General features: G+C 41.3%; 1 protein-coding gene across 1 annotated transcript; it reads left to right on the forward strand.

Moving 5' to 3' along the window:
- Nucleotides 1-4,307: 4,307 nt before the first annotated feature.
- Nucleotides 4,308-4,844, forward strand: LOC138905894 (uncharacterized). The gene has a single exon (XM_070194408.1). It carries the CDS (start codon nucleotides 4,308-4,310, stop codon nucleotides 4,842-4,844), a length of 537 nt encoding a protein of 178 aa, XP_070050509.1.
- Nucleotides 4,845-13,504: the final 8,660 nt, after the last annotated feature.

Here is a 13,504-nt window from a genome sequence, read left to right on the forward strand (position 1 = left end):
CAATTTCCTAAACTCTATCTTATTCATAATATGACGATGCCTACATCTAGAAAGACGGTTGGTAAGGGATTGAATGCGGCTGTGGAAGAGTTGAGTCAGAGGAACTCGATTTTGCATCATACTTATGATGAGTAAATGTGAAGTCTTCATCAGATTGTGTGTATTAAGACGTGTAAGCTTCTTGATAAGGAGCCTTAAGGCAAGAATGTCTATCCACCCATATGGTGAAGGGCAATGAGAGATTCAGAAGATACATACAAGTTTCAACAAGTAAAAGAAGCAGGGTGAAGAAGGGTACGAGTTGCCCAGTTAATGAAGATTATCAGTGTTTACAATTCTGGCAGAGGACTATAAGCATTTTGAGTTACCTTCAATAATGACAAAGGTATGTACAATTGGCCACACTGATCTCAGTTATTCCCTATGAGAGCTAACAGATATGGTTTAAGAGAAGGAAGGGATATCAGGATCTGGCTGGGGTTAGAGCAACCCAAATCGTGGATGGATTGTTTGCGTTAGTTGACATTTCCGAAGGGTATTGCAAATGTGCTAATAGATCTCCTTGTGAGACACCTAGATGGTGCACTCTAAAATAGTACAGTTAGATATGAGTACTACAAAGATAAGCACTGGAATCTTGGAAAGGATAAATATTACCTTAGTGTGGCTCCCGTCCCTAGTAGAGAGAGAATGTTAGGCAATTCGAAGAGCCAATGGATAGAGAAAGGGGAGCTAAAAGCAAAAGAATGTCTTGTTCAAGTTTTCATAATAAAGTGATAGACATATATGTTAGCGGGAAATAAGAAGAGAGTTAATGAAGCATTATTAGTAAGATTTGATACATTGATTACAACGGTAGATCAAACAGATGGCAGTATTATTGAGTCTATAGTCAAGTGAAGGAAAAGATGAGAGGTGACAGGCCTTGAGACAACAAAAAGTATAGGCTATAAAGTCATATCTTCATTTCAAGAAATAAGTTCGTGGCTCTAGTGCGACTAACAGAAGGAAAAGTTAGACCCAGAGTAATAGAAATGAGTATGGGCTGGTGAACAAGATAAACTAAGCATGAATTATGGGCTGAGTAATTTGATAATGGTCGGCATCATGAGAATTTCATATTGTGTTCCGGCGATAATAGAATGAACAACAGAAGGAGATTCATGAGAAATTTAGAGATTGGTCATTCAGGAAGATGCTTCTGGATTATTCACCAATAATCAACGCTTTGGTCATTTTTCAAGGGCTCGGGATTTTTATCATTTGTTGGACATTTGAGCTCGGGTTTGTTTCCCCGTTGATTTTCCCACCTAGATTATGTGTGTTTAAGGTGGAATGTGGGAGTTTGAGGCTAGGGATTTGGAGAGTGTAATTTTGGGGTTTAAGTGGTGACTTGGTGTCGGATTTTGGTAATTTTGGTATGGGTGAACTCGTGGTTGAATAGGTGTTCGTATTTTGTTTACCCGATTCAGAGACGTGGGTCCGGGTCGACTTTTGGGCCGAATTTTTGATTCTTTGCTAATGTCATAAATTTATTATTTAAATTAGTTCCTTGTAGTTTTCTTCATGAGATGTAATTGCTTTTGGCTAGATTTGGGTCATCGGAGTCGAAAAATCGAGGGAAAGGCATTCTTATCGATTGATTGAGCGCGATTTGAGGTAACTGACTTGTCTAACCTAGTGTGGGTGAAATCCCCTTAGGATTCGTTACTGTTGTAAAAATTTATGATATGCGAGGGCTGTGTACGCGAGGTGACGAGTGCGTATACGGGCTGATTATGGAAAAATTCGGTTCTTGCTGATTTCTCATCTTTTAATTTTTTGTAACTGAGTTGACTTCTTTTAAAAATACATTAACTGAGTTGCCTTAGCATATGTTGTGATCATGTTTAGCCTAGTATCGCATGTGTACGTGCCTTAACTGTTACTTGCAATTTGTACAACATGCTTAGTTGAATTACCCGCTTTCCTTCATTCAAATTAAAGCTTTAGTTGTGAGATCCTTGGTGTAAATTCTTGTTTTCCTTCGATTTCCTGCTGCATATTTACTTTGGGACTACGAGGCGGTTCCTCGGGAGATCTCCCTGTACTGCATATTTACTTTGGGACTACGAGGCATTTACTCAGGAGATCCCCCTGTACTGCATATTAACTTTTGGACTACGAGGCGTTTACATGGGAGATCCCCCTTTCTTGCATATTTACTTTGGGACTACGAGGCGGTACCTCGAGAGTCCCCCCCCCCCCCCCCCGCTCGGGTCGTGCATATTTATATTTGGGACTACGAGGCGGTAACTCGGGAGTACGCTTGTTGTTTACCTCTATTTACTGTGCTGATATTTTCTTAAACATCTTATTGTTTCAATTCTCAGTCATTTCAAAATATTATTATATCTTTTGCCTTACTTTCCTTTTAAACCAGTAGGACCCTCACCTGACTTCGTCACTACACTACTGGGGTTAGGCTTGGCACTTACTGGGTACCGTTGTAGCGTTCTCATACTACACTCTGCACATCTTTTTATGCAGATCCAGGTTCTTCCCACTAGACTAGATACCAATGAGTCGGACCGTACGTAAAGACTTCAAAGTATATCTGTCAACGTTCGCAGACCTCGGAGTCCCCCTCTATCCTTACCATGTTGTTTTCCTTGTTTTTCTTTAGACTCTGATGTATACAAATACTTAGTATCTGCTCTTAGAAGCTTGTGACTTGTTTCTACCGGGTTTTGGGAGATGTAATTATGGATTTGCAGTTTTATATTTATATATCCAGTGTTGAAATTGTAGTTTAGATTATTATTCATTTATTCCGCAAATTGTTAGGCTTACCTAGTCTTATAGACTAGATGCCATCACAACATCCTACAGAGGAAAATTGGGGTCATGATAAGTTGGTATCAGAGCACTAGATTTATAGGTGTTATGAGTCACAAGCAAGTTTAGTAGAGTCTCGCGGATCGATACGGAGACGTATGTACTTATCTTTGGGAGGTTGTGGAACTGTTAGGAAAAGTTTCACTTTCTTTGATTCCTTATCGTGCGAGATTTTTACTTCGGACTCTAAACTTTTGTCTTTCTGTTCTCTCACAGATGGTGAGGACACGTACAGCTAGATCAGACGATCAGACACCCGCACCACATGCTAGAGCCGTGAGAGGCCGGGACTGGGGTAGAGGCTGAGGACGTCCACATGGTGCAGCCATAGCACCTGCACGAGCTACTAAAGAGGATCCACCAGTAGCTCCAGTTGGAGAATAGCCACCCGACACGCCTGTTACTGTACCAGCTCTCCAGGAGACTCTAGCCTAGTTTCTTAGCATGTTCAACACCTTAGCTCAGGCAAGATTGATACCTCTTGCTCCCGGCACATCTAAGGCCGGGGGATGAGAATAGACTCCCATCGCCGGTACCCCTGAGCAGCGGGTCCAGGTAGACCAAGATCCAGAGATCATACCGATACAGCTAGTAGCTTTAGTTCAGCCCGAGGTCAGGGCAGCAGCTTCTGAGGTAGAGCAACTCAAGCTCGAGAGGTACAAGAAGTACTACCCACCTACTTTCAATGGCTTGGCGTCAGAGGATGCCCGGGGTTTTCTTAAGGAGTGCCACTGTATCCTCTATACTATGGATGTTGCAGATACTAGTAGGGTTTCTTTCATTACATTCCATCTTAGAGAAGCGTCCTACCAGTGGTGGCACACATATGAGTTGGATAGTCTAGCTGAGGCAGCTTCACTCACCTGGACTCCGTTCTCAGATATATTCCTGAGGGAGTATGTTCCTCAGAATCTCAAGGATGCTTGGCACGTAGAGTTTGAGCATTTACGCGAGGGTGTTATGACCGTTTCAGAGTATGCAGTCTGATTCAGTGATTTAGCCAGGCATGCACCAACCCTGGTCGCTACTGTTCGAGAGCAGGTTCGTCGGTTCATTGAAGGGCTCAATCCCAGTATCAAATTAAGCATGGCTCGTGAGTTGGAGATTGATATTACATACCAGCAGGTAGTAGGGATTGCTAGGAGGTAGAAGGGTATGATGACTCGGGATAGAGAGGAGAGATAGTCCAAGAGGTCTCGAGAGTCTGGCACTTACAGTGGTACTCGTGCCCCAACTACAGCTCGTCAGGCAGAGGTTATATGGGTCGCCCTATTAGGCCCCGAGATCCATATTATGCACCACCAGTGTCTAGTGTTCCTCCTATACGAGGTGCTTCCAGTGGTTAGTCTAGTCGATCAGGCTCAAGCCAGTCATAGCAGCCACATCCTGCGAGAGCTTATTTTGAGTGTGGCGACACTAGTCATTTGATGATGGATGGCCCAAGATTCAGGAGGGGTGCACCTCCACAGATTTCTCAGGCACTGCGTGCTCTACTGTTTCCTCAAGCTATGATTACAGCACCAGCTACCACCCCACCTACACAACCATCTAGAGGGGGAGGCCATGCCAGATATTACGCCCTTCCTACTAGGACAGAGGCAGTTGTATCAAATTCTGTTATCACATATACTGTTCCAATCTGTCATAAAGATGCATCAGTCTTATTTGATCCAGGCTCTACTTATTCCTATGTGTCATCTTATTTTGCTTCGTATTTGTGTGTATCCCGTGATTCTCTGAGTTCACCTGTTCATGTATCTACACCTGTGGGTGATTCCATTATTTTTGACTGTGTGTATCGGTCATGTTTGATTGTTCTTAGTGGTTGTGAAACCAGAGCTGATTTATTATTGCTTGGTATAGCGGATTTCAATGTTATTTTGGGCATGTACTGGTTGTCGCCCTATCATGCAATCCTTGTTTGTCATTCCAAGACGGTGACGTTGGCTATGCCAGGTCTACCTTGACTAGAGTGGAGAGGTTCCTTGGATCATGTTCCAAGCAGGGTTGTTTTATATCTTAAAGCTCAGCGAATGGTTGAGAAGGGGTGTGATGCGTATCGAGCCTATGTGAGAGATGTTAGTGTTGATACTCCTGCCGTCGAGTCAGTTTCGGTAGTTCGGGATTTTGCAGATGTATTTTCGACAGATCTTTTGGGCGCGCCGCCCGAAAGAGATATTGACTTTGGCATTGATTTGTTACCGGGCACTCAGCCCATTTCTATTCCACCTTATCGGATGGCCTCGATAGAGTTGAAAGAGTTAAAGGAACAATTGCAAGAGTTGCTCGATAAGGGCTTCATTCGGCCCAATGTGTCGCCATAGGGTGCTCCTATCTTGTTTGTGAAGAAGAAGGATGGTTCTATGCAAATGTGTATTGATTACCTATTTGATCAGCTTCAGGGTGTCAAATTGCTCTCTAAGATCGACTTGCGTTCAGGGTATCATCAGTTGAAGATTCTGGAGCCAGATATCCCGAAGACTGCTTTCAGGACTCATATGGTCATTATGAGTTATTTGTGATGTCTTTTGGGATGACTAATGCCCCAGCAACATTCATGCACTTGATAAACAGTGTATTTCAATGCTATCTTGACTCCTTTATAATTGTGTTTATTGACGACATTCTGGTGTACTCCCGGAGTCGAGAGGATCATGAGCAACACCTAAGGGTTGCGCTTCAGACCTTGAGGGAGAAGAAGTTGTATGCAAAATTTTTGAAATGTTAGTTCTGGCTAGATTCAGCGGCATTTTTGGGTCATGCAGTAAGAAGATTGAAGTAGTGCAGAGTTGTCCCATACCGTCCTCAGCTTCGGATATCCGGAGTTTTCTTGGCTTGGCCCATTACCGTCAGTTTGTAAAGGGTTTCTCATCTATTGCATCACCTATGACCAGATTGACCCAGAAGGGTGCCCCGTTCAGGTGGACCGAGAAGTGTGAGGAGAGCTTTTAAACGCTCAAGATTGCTTTGACTACAACCCCAGTATTAGTGTTGCCTACTGGATCGGGATCCTACACATTGTATTATGATGTGTCGCGCATTGGTCTCGGTGCGGTGTTGACGCAGGACGGTAGGGTGATCGCCTACGCGTCTAGACAGTTGAAGGTGCATGAGAAGAATTATCCTCTCCATGACCTTGAGTTAGCAGCTATTGTTCATGCCTTGAAAATCTGGTGGCTCTATTTGTTTGGTGTTCCTTGTGAGGTTTTCACCGATCACATGAGTCTACAACATCTGTTTTAACAGAAGAATCTTAACTTGCGACAGCGGAGATGGTTGGAGTTGCTTAAGAATTATGACATCACCATTCTCTATCATCCCGAGAAGGCCAATGTGGTGGCCGATGCCTTGAGTAGCAAGTCAGAGAGTTTGGGCGGTTTAGCATATCTACCAGTAGTGGAGAGGCTTTTAGCCTTGGATGTTCAGCCCTTGGCCAACCAGTTTGTCATATTGGATGTTTCCGAGCCGAGTAGAGTTTTCGCTTGTGTGATTTCTCAGTCTTCTCTTTATGATCGTATCAGGGAGTGTCAGAATGATAACCCCATCTGCTTGTCCTTAAGGACACGGTTCAGCATGGTGATGCCAATGAAGTCACTATTAGAAATGGCAGTGTGTTACAAATGCAGGGCAGGCTGTGTGTGCCTAATGTAGATGGTTTGCGTGAGTTGATTCTCCAGGAGGCTCACAGTTTGCGGTATTCCATTCACCCAGGTATCGCGAAGATGTATCAGGATTTGAGGTAACACTATTGGTGGAGACGGATGAAGAAAGACATAATGGAATATGTAGCTCGTTGCCTAAATTGTCAGCAGGTGAAGTATGAGCATCAGTGACCGGGTGGATTGCTTCAAAAGTTAGAGATTCCAGAGTGGAAATGGAAGCAGATCATTATGGATTTTATTGTTGGGCTCCCACGGAATCATAGGAAGTTCGATGCATTTTGGGTGATTGTGGATAGATTGACCAAGTCAGCTCATTTCATTCCTGTGGTTACTACTTGCTCTTCGGAGAAACTGGCTCAAGTTTACATCCGCGAGATTGTCAAGCTTCATGGCATATCAGTATCTATCATCTCTGACCAGGGTACACAATTTACATCACGGTTCTGGAGAACCGTACATCGTGAGTTGAGTACTCACGTGGAGTTGAGTATAACATTTCACCCTCAGACGGAGAGACAGTCCGAGTACACTATTCCGATATTGGAGGATATGTTTTGTGCGTGTGTTATTGGTTTTGGGGGGTGCTTGGGATCAGTTCTTCCCACTTGCGGAGTTTGCCTACAACAACAGTTATCAGTCGAGCTTTCAGATGGTGCCGTATGAGGCTTTGTATGGTAGTCGGTGCCGGTCTCCAGTGGGTTGGTTCGAGCCGGGCGAGGCCAGGCTATTAAGTAAAGACTTAGTTCAGGATGCATTGGAGAAGGTTAAATTGATTCTGGATCGACTTCATACAACCTAGTCCAGGAAGAAGAGTTATGCAGATTGGAAGGTTCGCGACATTGCATTCATGGTTGGGGAGCGGGTTTTCCTTCTAGTTTCGCCCATGAAGGGTGTTATGAGGTTCGGAAAGAAGGGTAAGTTGAGCCCTAGGTATATCGGCCCTTTTGAGATCCTTGAGAGGGTTGGAGAGATGGCTTACAGACTTGCACTACCACCTAGTCTCTCTCCAATTCATCCAGTATTCCATATTTCCATGCTCCGGAAGTATCACGGCGATCCATCTCATATGTTAGATTTCAGCTCAGTTCAGTTGGATAAGGACCTATCTTAGGTGGAGCAGTCAGTGGCCATTTTTGACAGGCAGGTTCAAAAGTTAAGGTCAAAGAACATTGCTTCAGTGAAAGTTCAGTGGAGGGGTCATCCGGTCGAGGAGGTGACTTGGGAGACCGAGCATTATATGCGCAACAGTTATCCTCATCTTTTCACCACATCAGGTATGTCTTTATACTCGTTCGAGGACAAGCATATGTTTTAAGAGGGGGAGGATGTAACGACCTGCCAGTCATTTTGAGAAAATTAGCCCCGAAGCCCTATTTACTGTTCCCTATAATTTATTTTTAGGTTTTGTGACTTGCCGGGAGGATTTGTATTTGTTTCGTAGTCAAATAGGACACATAGTCTCTAAAATGGAGGTTTAAGTCATAGAAATTGACCATAGTTCGAACTGTGTGAAGACAACTCCGGAATGGAGTTTTGACGGTTCCTATAGCTCCGTGGGTTGATTATGGTCTTAGGAGCGTGTTCAAATGTTGAATTGGATGTCCGTAGGTTATTTTAATAGTAATTGGCGAAAGAAATGATGATTTTTCAGAAGTTTGACTGGGAGTGGACTTTTTTATATCGAGGTCGGATTTTGATTTCGAAAGTTAGAGTAGGTCCGTAATGTCAATTATGACTTGTGTGCAAAATTTGAAGTCAATCGGACTTGATTTAATAGGTTTCGGAGTCCGATATAGAAGTTTGAAACCTTGAAGTTCATTAGGCTTGAATCGATGTGTAATTCGTGTTTTTAGCTTTGTTTGATGTGATTTAAAGGCTCGACTAAGTTCGTGTTATGTTTTAGGACTAGTTGGTATGTTTGGTTGAGGTCCCAGGGGCATCGCGTGAGTTTCAGATGGTTAACGGATGTAATCGCACAGGTGTGAGCAATGGGGCACAGGGTAATCGCACCTGCGCAAGATTGACCGCAGGTGTGAGCAATGGGGCACAGGTGCAGAGCTAGGGGAATTGGCCAGTGGTCACAGGTGCGAGGTGAGGGCCGCAAAAGCGAAGTCGCTTCTGCGGGGGATCGATCACAGAAGCGGGTGAGTTCTTGGGGAGGCTTCCGCAGAAGCGAAAGAGGGACCGCAGGAGCGCATTCGTAGATGCGGAGATTTGAGCGCAGGTGCAAAACCTGGGGATTTAAGTGAACTCCACAGATGCTGAGACTTCACCGCATAAGCAGAATTGGGTCCGCAAAAGCAGAAAGCCTTGGCAGATTTTATAAATTCAAGGACTCGGGATTTTTATCATTTGTTGGACATTTGAGCTCAGGTTTGGCGATTTTTGAGAGCATTTTTGAGGGATTTCTTGAGGTAAGTCCCTTGTGCTTATTTTTGATCAATAATCTTGTTTACCCGTTGATTTTCCCACCTAGATTATGTGTGTTTAAGGTGGAATGTGGGAGTGTGAGGCTAGGGATTTGGAGAGTGTAATTTGGGGATTTAAGTGGCGATTTGGTGTCGGATTTTGGTAATATTGGTATGGATGAACTCGTGGTTGAATAGGTATTTGTATTTTGTAACTTTTACCGGATTCCGAGACGTGGGTCCGAGTCGACTTTTGGGCCGAATTTTTGATTCTTTAATAATGTCGTAAATTTATTATTTAAATTAGTTCCTTGTAGTTTGATTCAAGAGATGTAATTGCTTTTGGCTAGATTTGGGCCATTCGGAGTCGGAAAATCAAGGAAAATGCGTTCTTACCGATTGATTGAGAGAGATTTGAGGTAAGTGACTTGTCTAACCTTGTGTGGGGGAAATCCCCTTAGGATTTGTTACTATTGTAAAATTTTTTGATATGCGAGTGCCGTGCACGCGAGGTGACGAGTGCGTACACTGGCTAATTATGGAAAAATTCGGTTCTTCCTGATTTGTCATCTTTTGAATTTTTGTAACTGAATTGTCTTCTTTTAAAAATACATTAACTGAGTTGCCTTAGCATATGTAGTGATCATGTTTAGCCTAGTATGGCATCTCTACGTGCCTTAACCCTTACTTGCAATTTGTGCAACATGCTTAGTTGAATTACCTGCTTTCCTTGATTTAAATTAAATCTTTAGTTGTGAGATCCTTGCTGTAAATTCGTGTTTTCCTTCAATTTCCTGCTGCATATTTACTTTGGGACTACGAGAAGGTTCCTCGGGAGAGCCCCCTGTACTGCATATTTTCTTTGGGACTACGAGATATCCCCTTGTACTGCATATTTACTTTGGGACTATGAGACGTTTACTCGGGAGATCCCCCTGTCTTGCATATTTACTTTGGGACTACGAGGCGATACCTCGGGAGATTCCTCCCCCCCTCCGCATCGTGCGTATTTACATTTAGGACTATGAGGCGGTACCTCGGGAGTGCTCATGTTGTTTACCTCTATTTACTGTGCTGATATTTTCTTAAACTTCTTATTGTTTAAATTCTCAGTCATTTCAAAATATTATTATATCTTCTGCCTTACTTTTCTTTTAAACCAGTAGGGACCTGACCTGACCCCGTCACTACTCTACCAGGGTTAGGTTTGGCACTTACTGGGTACCGTTGTGATATACTCACACTACACTTCTGCACATCTTTTTGTGCAGATCCAGGTTCTTCCCACCGGACCAGATACTAGTGAGTTGGGCCGCACATTGAGACTTCAAGGTATATCTGCCAGCGTCTGCAGACCTCGGAGTCCCCCTCTATCCTTACTATGTTGTTTTCCTTATTTTTCTTTATACTTTGATGTATATAGACACTTAGTATCTACTCTTAGAATCTTGTGACTTGTTTCTACCGGATTTTAGGAGTTGTAATTATGGATTTACAGTTTTATATTTATATATCCAGTGTTGAGATTGGATTTTAGTTTATTATTCATTTATTCCGCAAATTGTTAGGCTTGCCTAGTCTTAGAGACTAGGTGCCATCACGACATCATACGGAGGAAAATTAGGGTCGTGATACCTTTTTATTAGGAATAGGATATCTAATCCATTTTAAAACCTTATTAAGAGGTTTGTAATTAATCACCAATCTAGGAACTCCTCTTTCCTGTTCAGCATGTTTATTAATGTAAAAATAAGTACAAGACCATTTGGACTTTGAGGGTCTTATTAAACCCTTTTGTTGCGAGGAATTAATTTCCTTTTTTCATAACTCTAGATATTCAAAATTCATCTGATAAGGTCTATCCTTTGTAGGAATATTATGCTCTGAGAAGTCTTCTTCGTATGGAATACTTACCATATGTTTCTTTCTATTCCAAAAATGGTTTGGATGTTCTCCACATATTTGTAAAGAAAATGGATTTTTCAATAAATCAATTTTATTCACTAGTTTAGGATTTTTTTAAAAATCTTGTTCAACAGTAATAGAACAAATTTTATTTTTCAAATAATCAATTTGCTTAACTTTTGTAGAGATATTATTAGAAATTATTTCACTCAAAAATCTTTGAATTGACTGAGTTATAAACTCAAAAGTAATTTCCTTGTCATTAAAAGTTCCTGTAAAACTCTTAGTGTCCCAATTAGTAAGAGGTATTTGTCACGACCCAAATCGATGGGCCGTGACGGGAACCCGGTGCCTTACTCAACCGAATACCAACGTAACGTGTCTTTCTTATCATTGGTAACTGGGTCAACATGGACATAACTCGTAATGTATAACTATAAGTGGGAAAGCACTGTATAAATAAACCATCTTTCTTAAAACATGAATACACATGAGTCGTCAAGGCCTCTGACATACTGTACAAACTGAACCTCTATCTATAAAGCCTCTAAGAGTATTTGATATGAAATGGGACAGGGTACCGGCCTACCTATAAGTCTGTAGCAAAATTCTGACATAAAGACTCATAGACTCGGCTGCACTCTGAATGAGGTGGAGTCTTACCGATCCTTCGCTGAATGCTAACCTCATCTACTATGACGGCTCGTCAAATTGATTGTCTATACCTGCAGGCATGAATGCAGCGTCCCCAACAAAAGAACGTCGGTACGAATAATGTACCGATTATGTAAGGCATATAATTAAGTATATAAAAGACATGGAAGAAACATAGAGTAAATGACTTAACCTGTAAGTCTGGATAACTCTGTGAATCATGAAATACTTATAGTATCATGCATATGCGTATGAATGTCATGTCATTCATAGGTACATGTATTCATAACATCATCAAGTCTCTGAGGGAATCCCATCATATCATGTCGGCCACTGTGGGCAAAATCATCAACGTATACCAGCTGATCAAGTGGTGGTGCGTATAAATCGCCGTAACCTTTTCCCATATCCCATATACATATATATATATATATATATATATATATATATATATATATATATATGTATATGCGTATATAACGCCATCTGTTCATGGGTCAATGTACATGCATAAAATCTCTCGGAACGTCATAAGACCATTATGCCTCTGATTAATATCATGAAATAAACTTTATCAACTTACGTATTTTACTGAGGTCCATGAACAGAAGATGTAATAATAAGACACATGGGATTTCAAGAACATAGTCACCTCTAATACTTCTATGAATAGAGTCATTTATGAAAGTTGTGCATTTGCTCGTTTCATTTGTGTCGTATAGATCATGCCGAAAGGAAAGAAGGGATAGCCCTAACATAACTGAACCGATTCTCTTGACAATCCCTTTAACACCCGTTGATTGCGACAACACGAAACGGCGGATCGAAGTAGGGAAAAATCTGTATGATATTCTTTAGAAAGATTGTACCGTGCTCCGTTAGAAATTGCAATTCTCACGTTACTAAGTAGTCTTGTATGGATTTTATAGCAGATCACGTTGCTATAACCTATATGAGTTTTCTGAAGCATTCTTCCTTACATTAGAGATATATGTATCTCCCTTATGTGGTGTGGGGCCCACTTATGTGGGGCCCACTTATGTGGTGATTAAGCCACAAAATTCTCTAAATAAGCCACCACCTCCTTAAGCATATGACTAGATGGCAACTTGCTGCCAACTTTCCAAAATCCCACGTGGATGTTGCCCCCTTATAATTATCCAATAAATCTCATTTAAATATTTATCCACAAATCCAATAATTAACCAATTACCCACATAATTAAGAATTATCTCAAATTACTTAAAATACTACTCACGTTTAACACACTTTATACATCTTGCTATCATGATCATGTGGTACCTTGTATCGCACTAGTCCATAAATACGGGGTATTGTAGCTTGGACCGTATTTTATCTCAAAATGTCAAACTTCGACGAAATTCATTTTCTTCGATTTGCTTTCATCTTCACCAATTTACTCATCACTTGTTTGAAATAGCATAATTCTTATAATCTCAAAATAATCTCATTCCTGAGCTTACGTCGATTAACTTATAACGAAACTTTAACGTCCGAAAATGCGGGAAGTAACATCTCATTTACGAGCTTTCATCAATTCACTTATGGCATACTTTCGCGTACGAAAATATGGGGTGTAACAATATTAATTTATGAAAGAAAGTAACCCCTAATATTACATCTTGCGATATATCTTTTACCAAAACAAAACTTTCAGGTATACAAACATTGTTTTGGCAAATATAGGCTCTAGGTAATTTATAAGAAATACCCATTTGACCACCACTAGCATTTTTTAATCTATGAGTGGTCTTATAAAAATATCTTGAAAGTATTACTCCTTCTTTTATACAACTTAAATCTATACCGCTATCAAATAAAGCGGTGAATACTCTTTTAAAATTGTAATCGATTGAAAGAGTTATTTCTATTAAAAACTTTTGGGTAGTAAAATACTGGAGTTTTTGAAAAAATTCATCTTCTATAAATCAATAGCTCCTAAGAATTTATTCTTCTCAGCATCATCTGACGTACTTA

This window comes from Nicotiana tomentosiformis, chromosome 2, assembly GCF_000390325.3.
Source record: "Nicotiana tomentosiformis chromosome 2, ASM39032v3, whole genome shotgun sequence".
Lineage (NCBI taxonomy): Eukaryota > Viridiplantae > Streptophyta > Magnoliopsida > Solanales > Solanaceae > Nicotiana > Nicotiana tomentosiformis.

What these genes read in the sequence shown, in the direction of transcription:
- LOC138905894 (XM_070194408.1), top strand. Translation starts at nt 4,308, where the DNA reads ATGGATGGCCCAAGATTCAGGAGGGGTGCACCTCCACAGATTTCTCAG.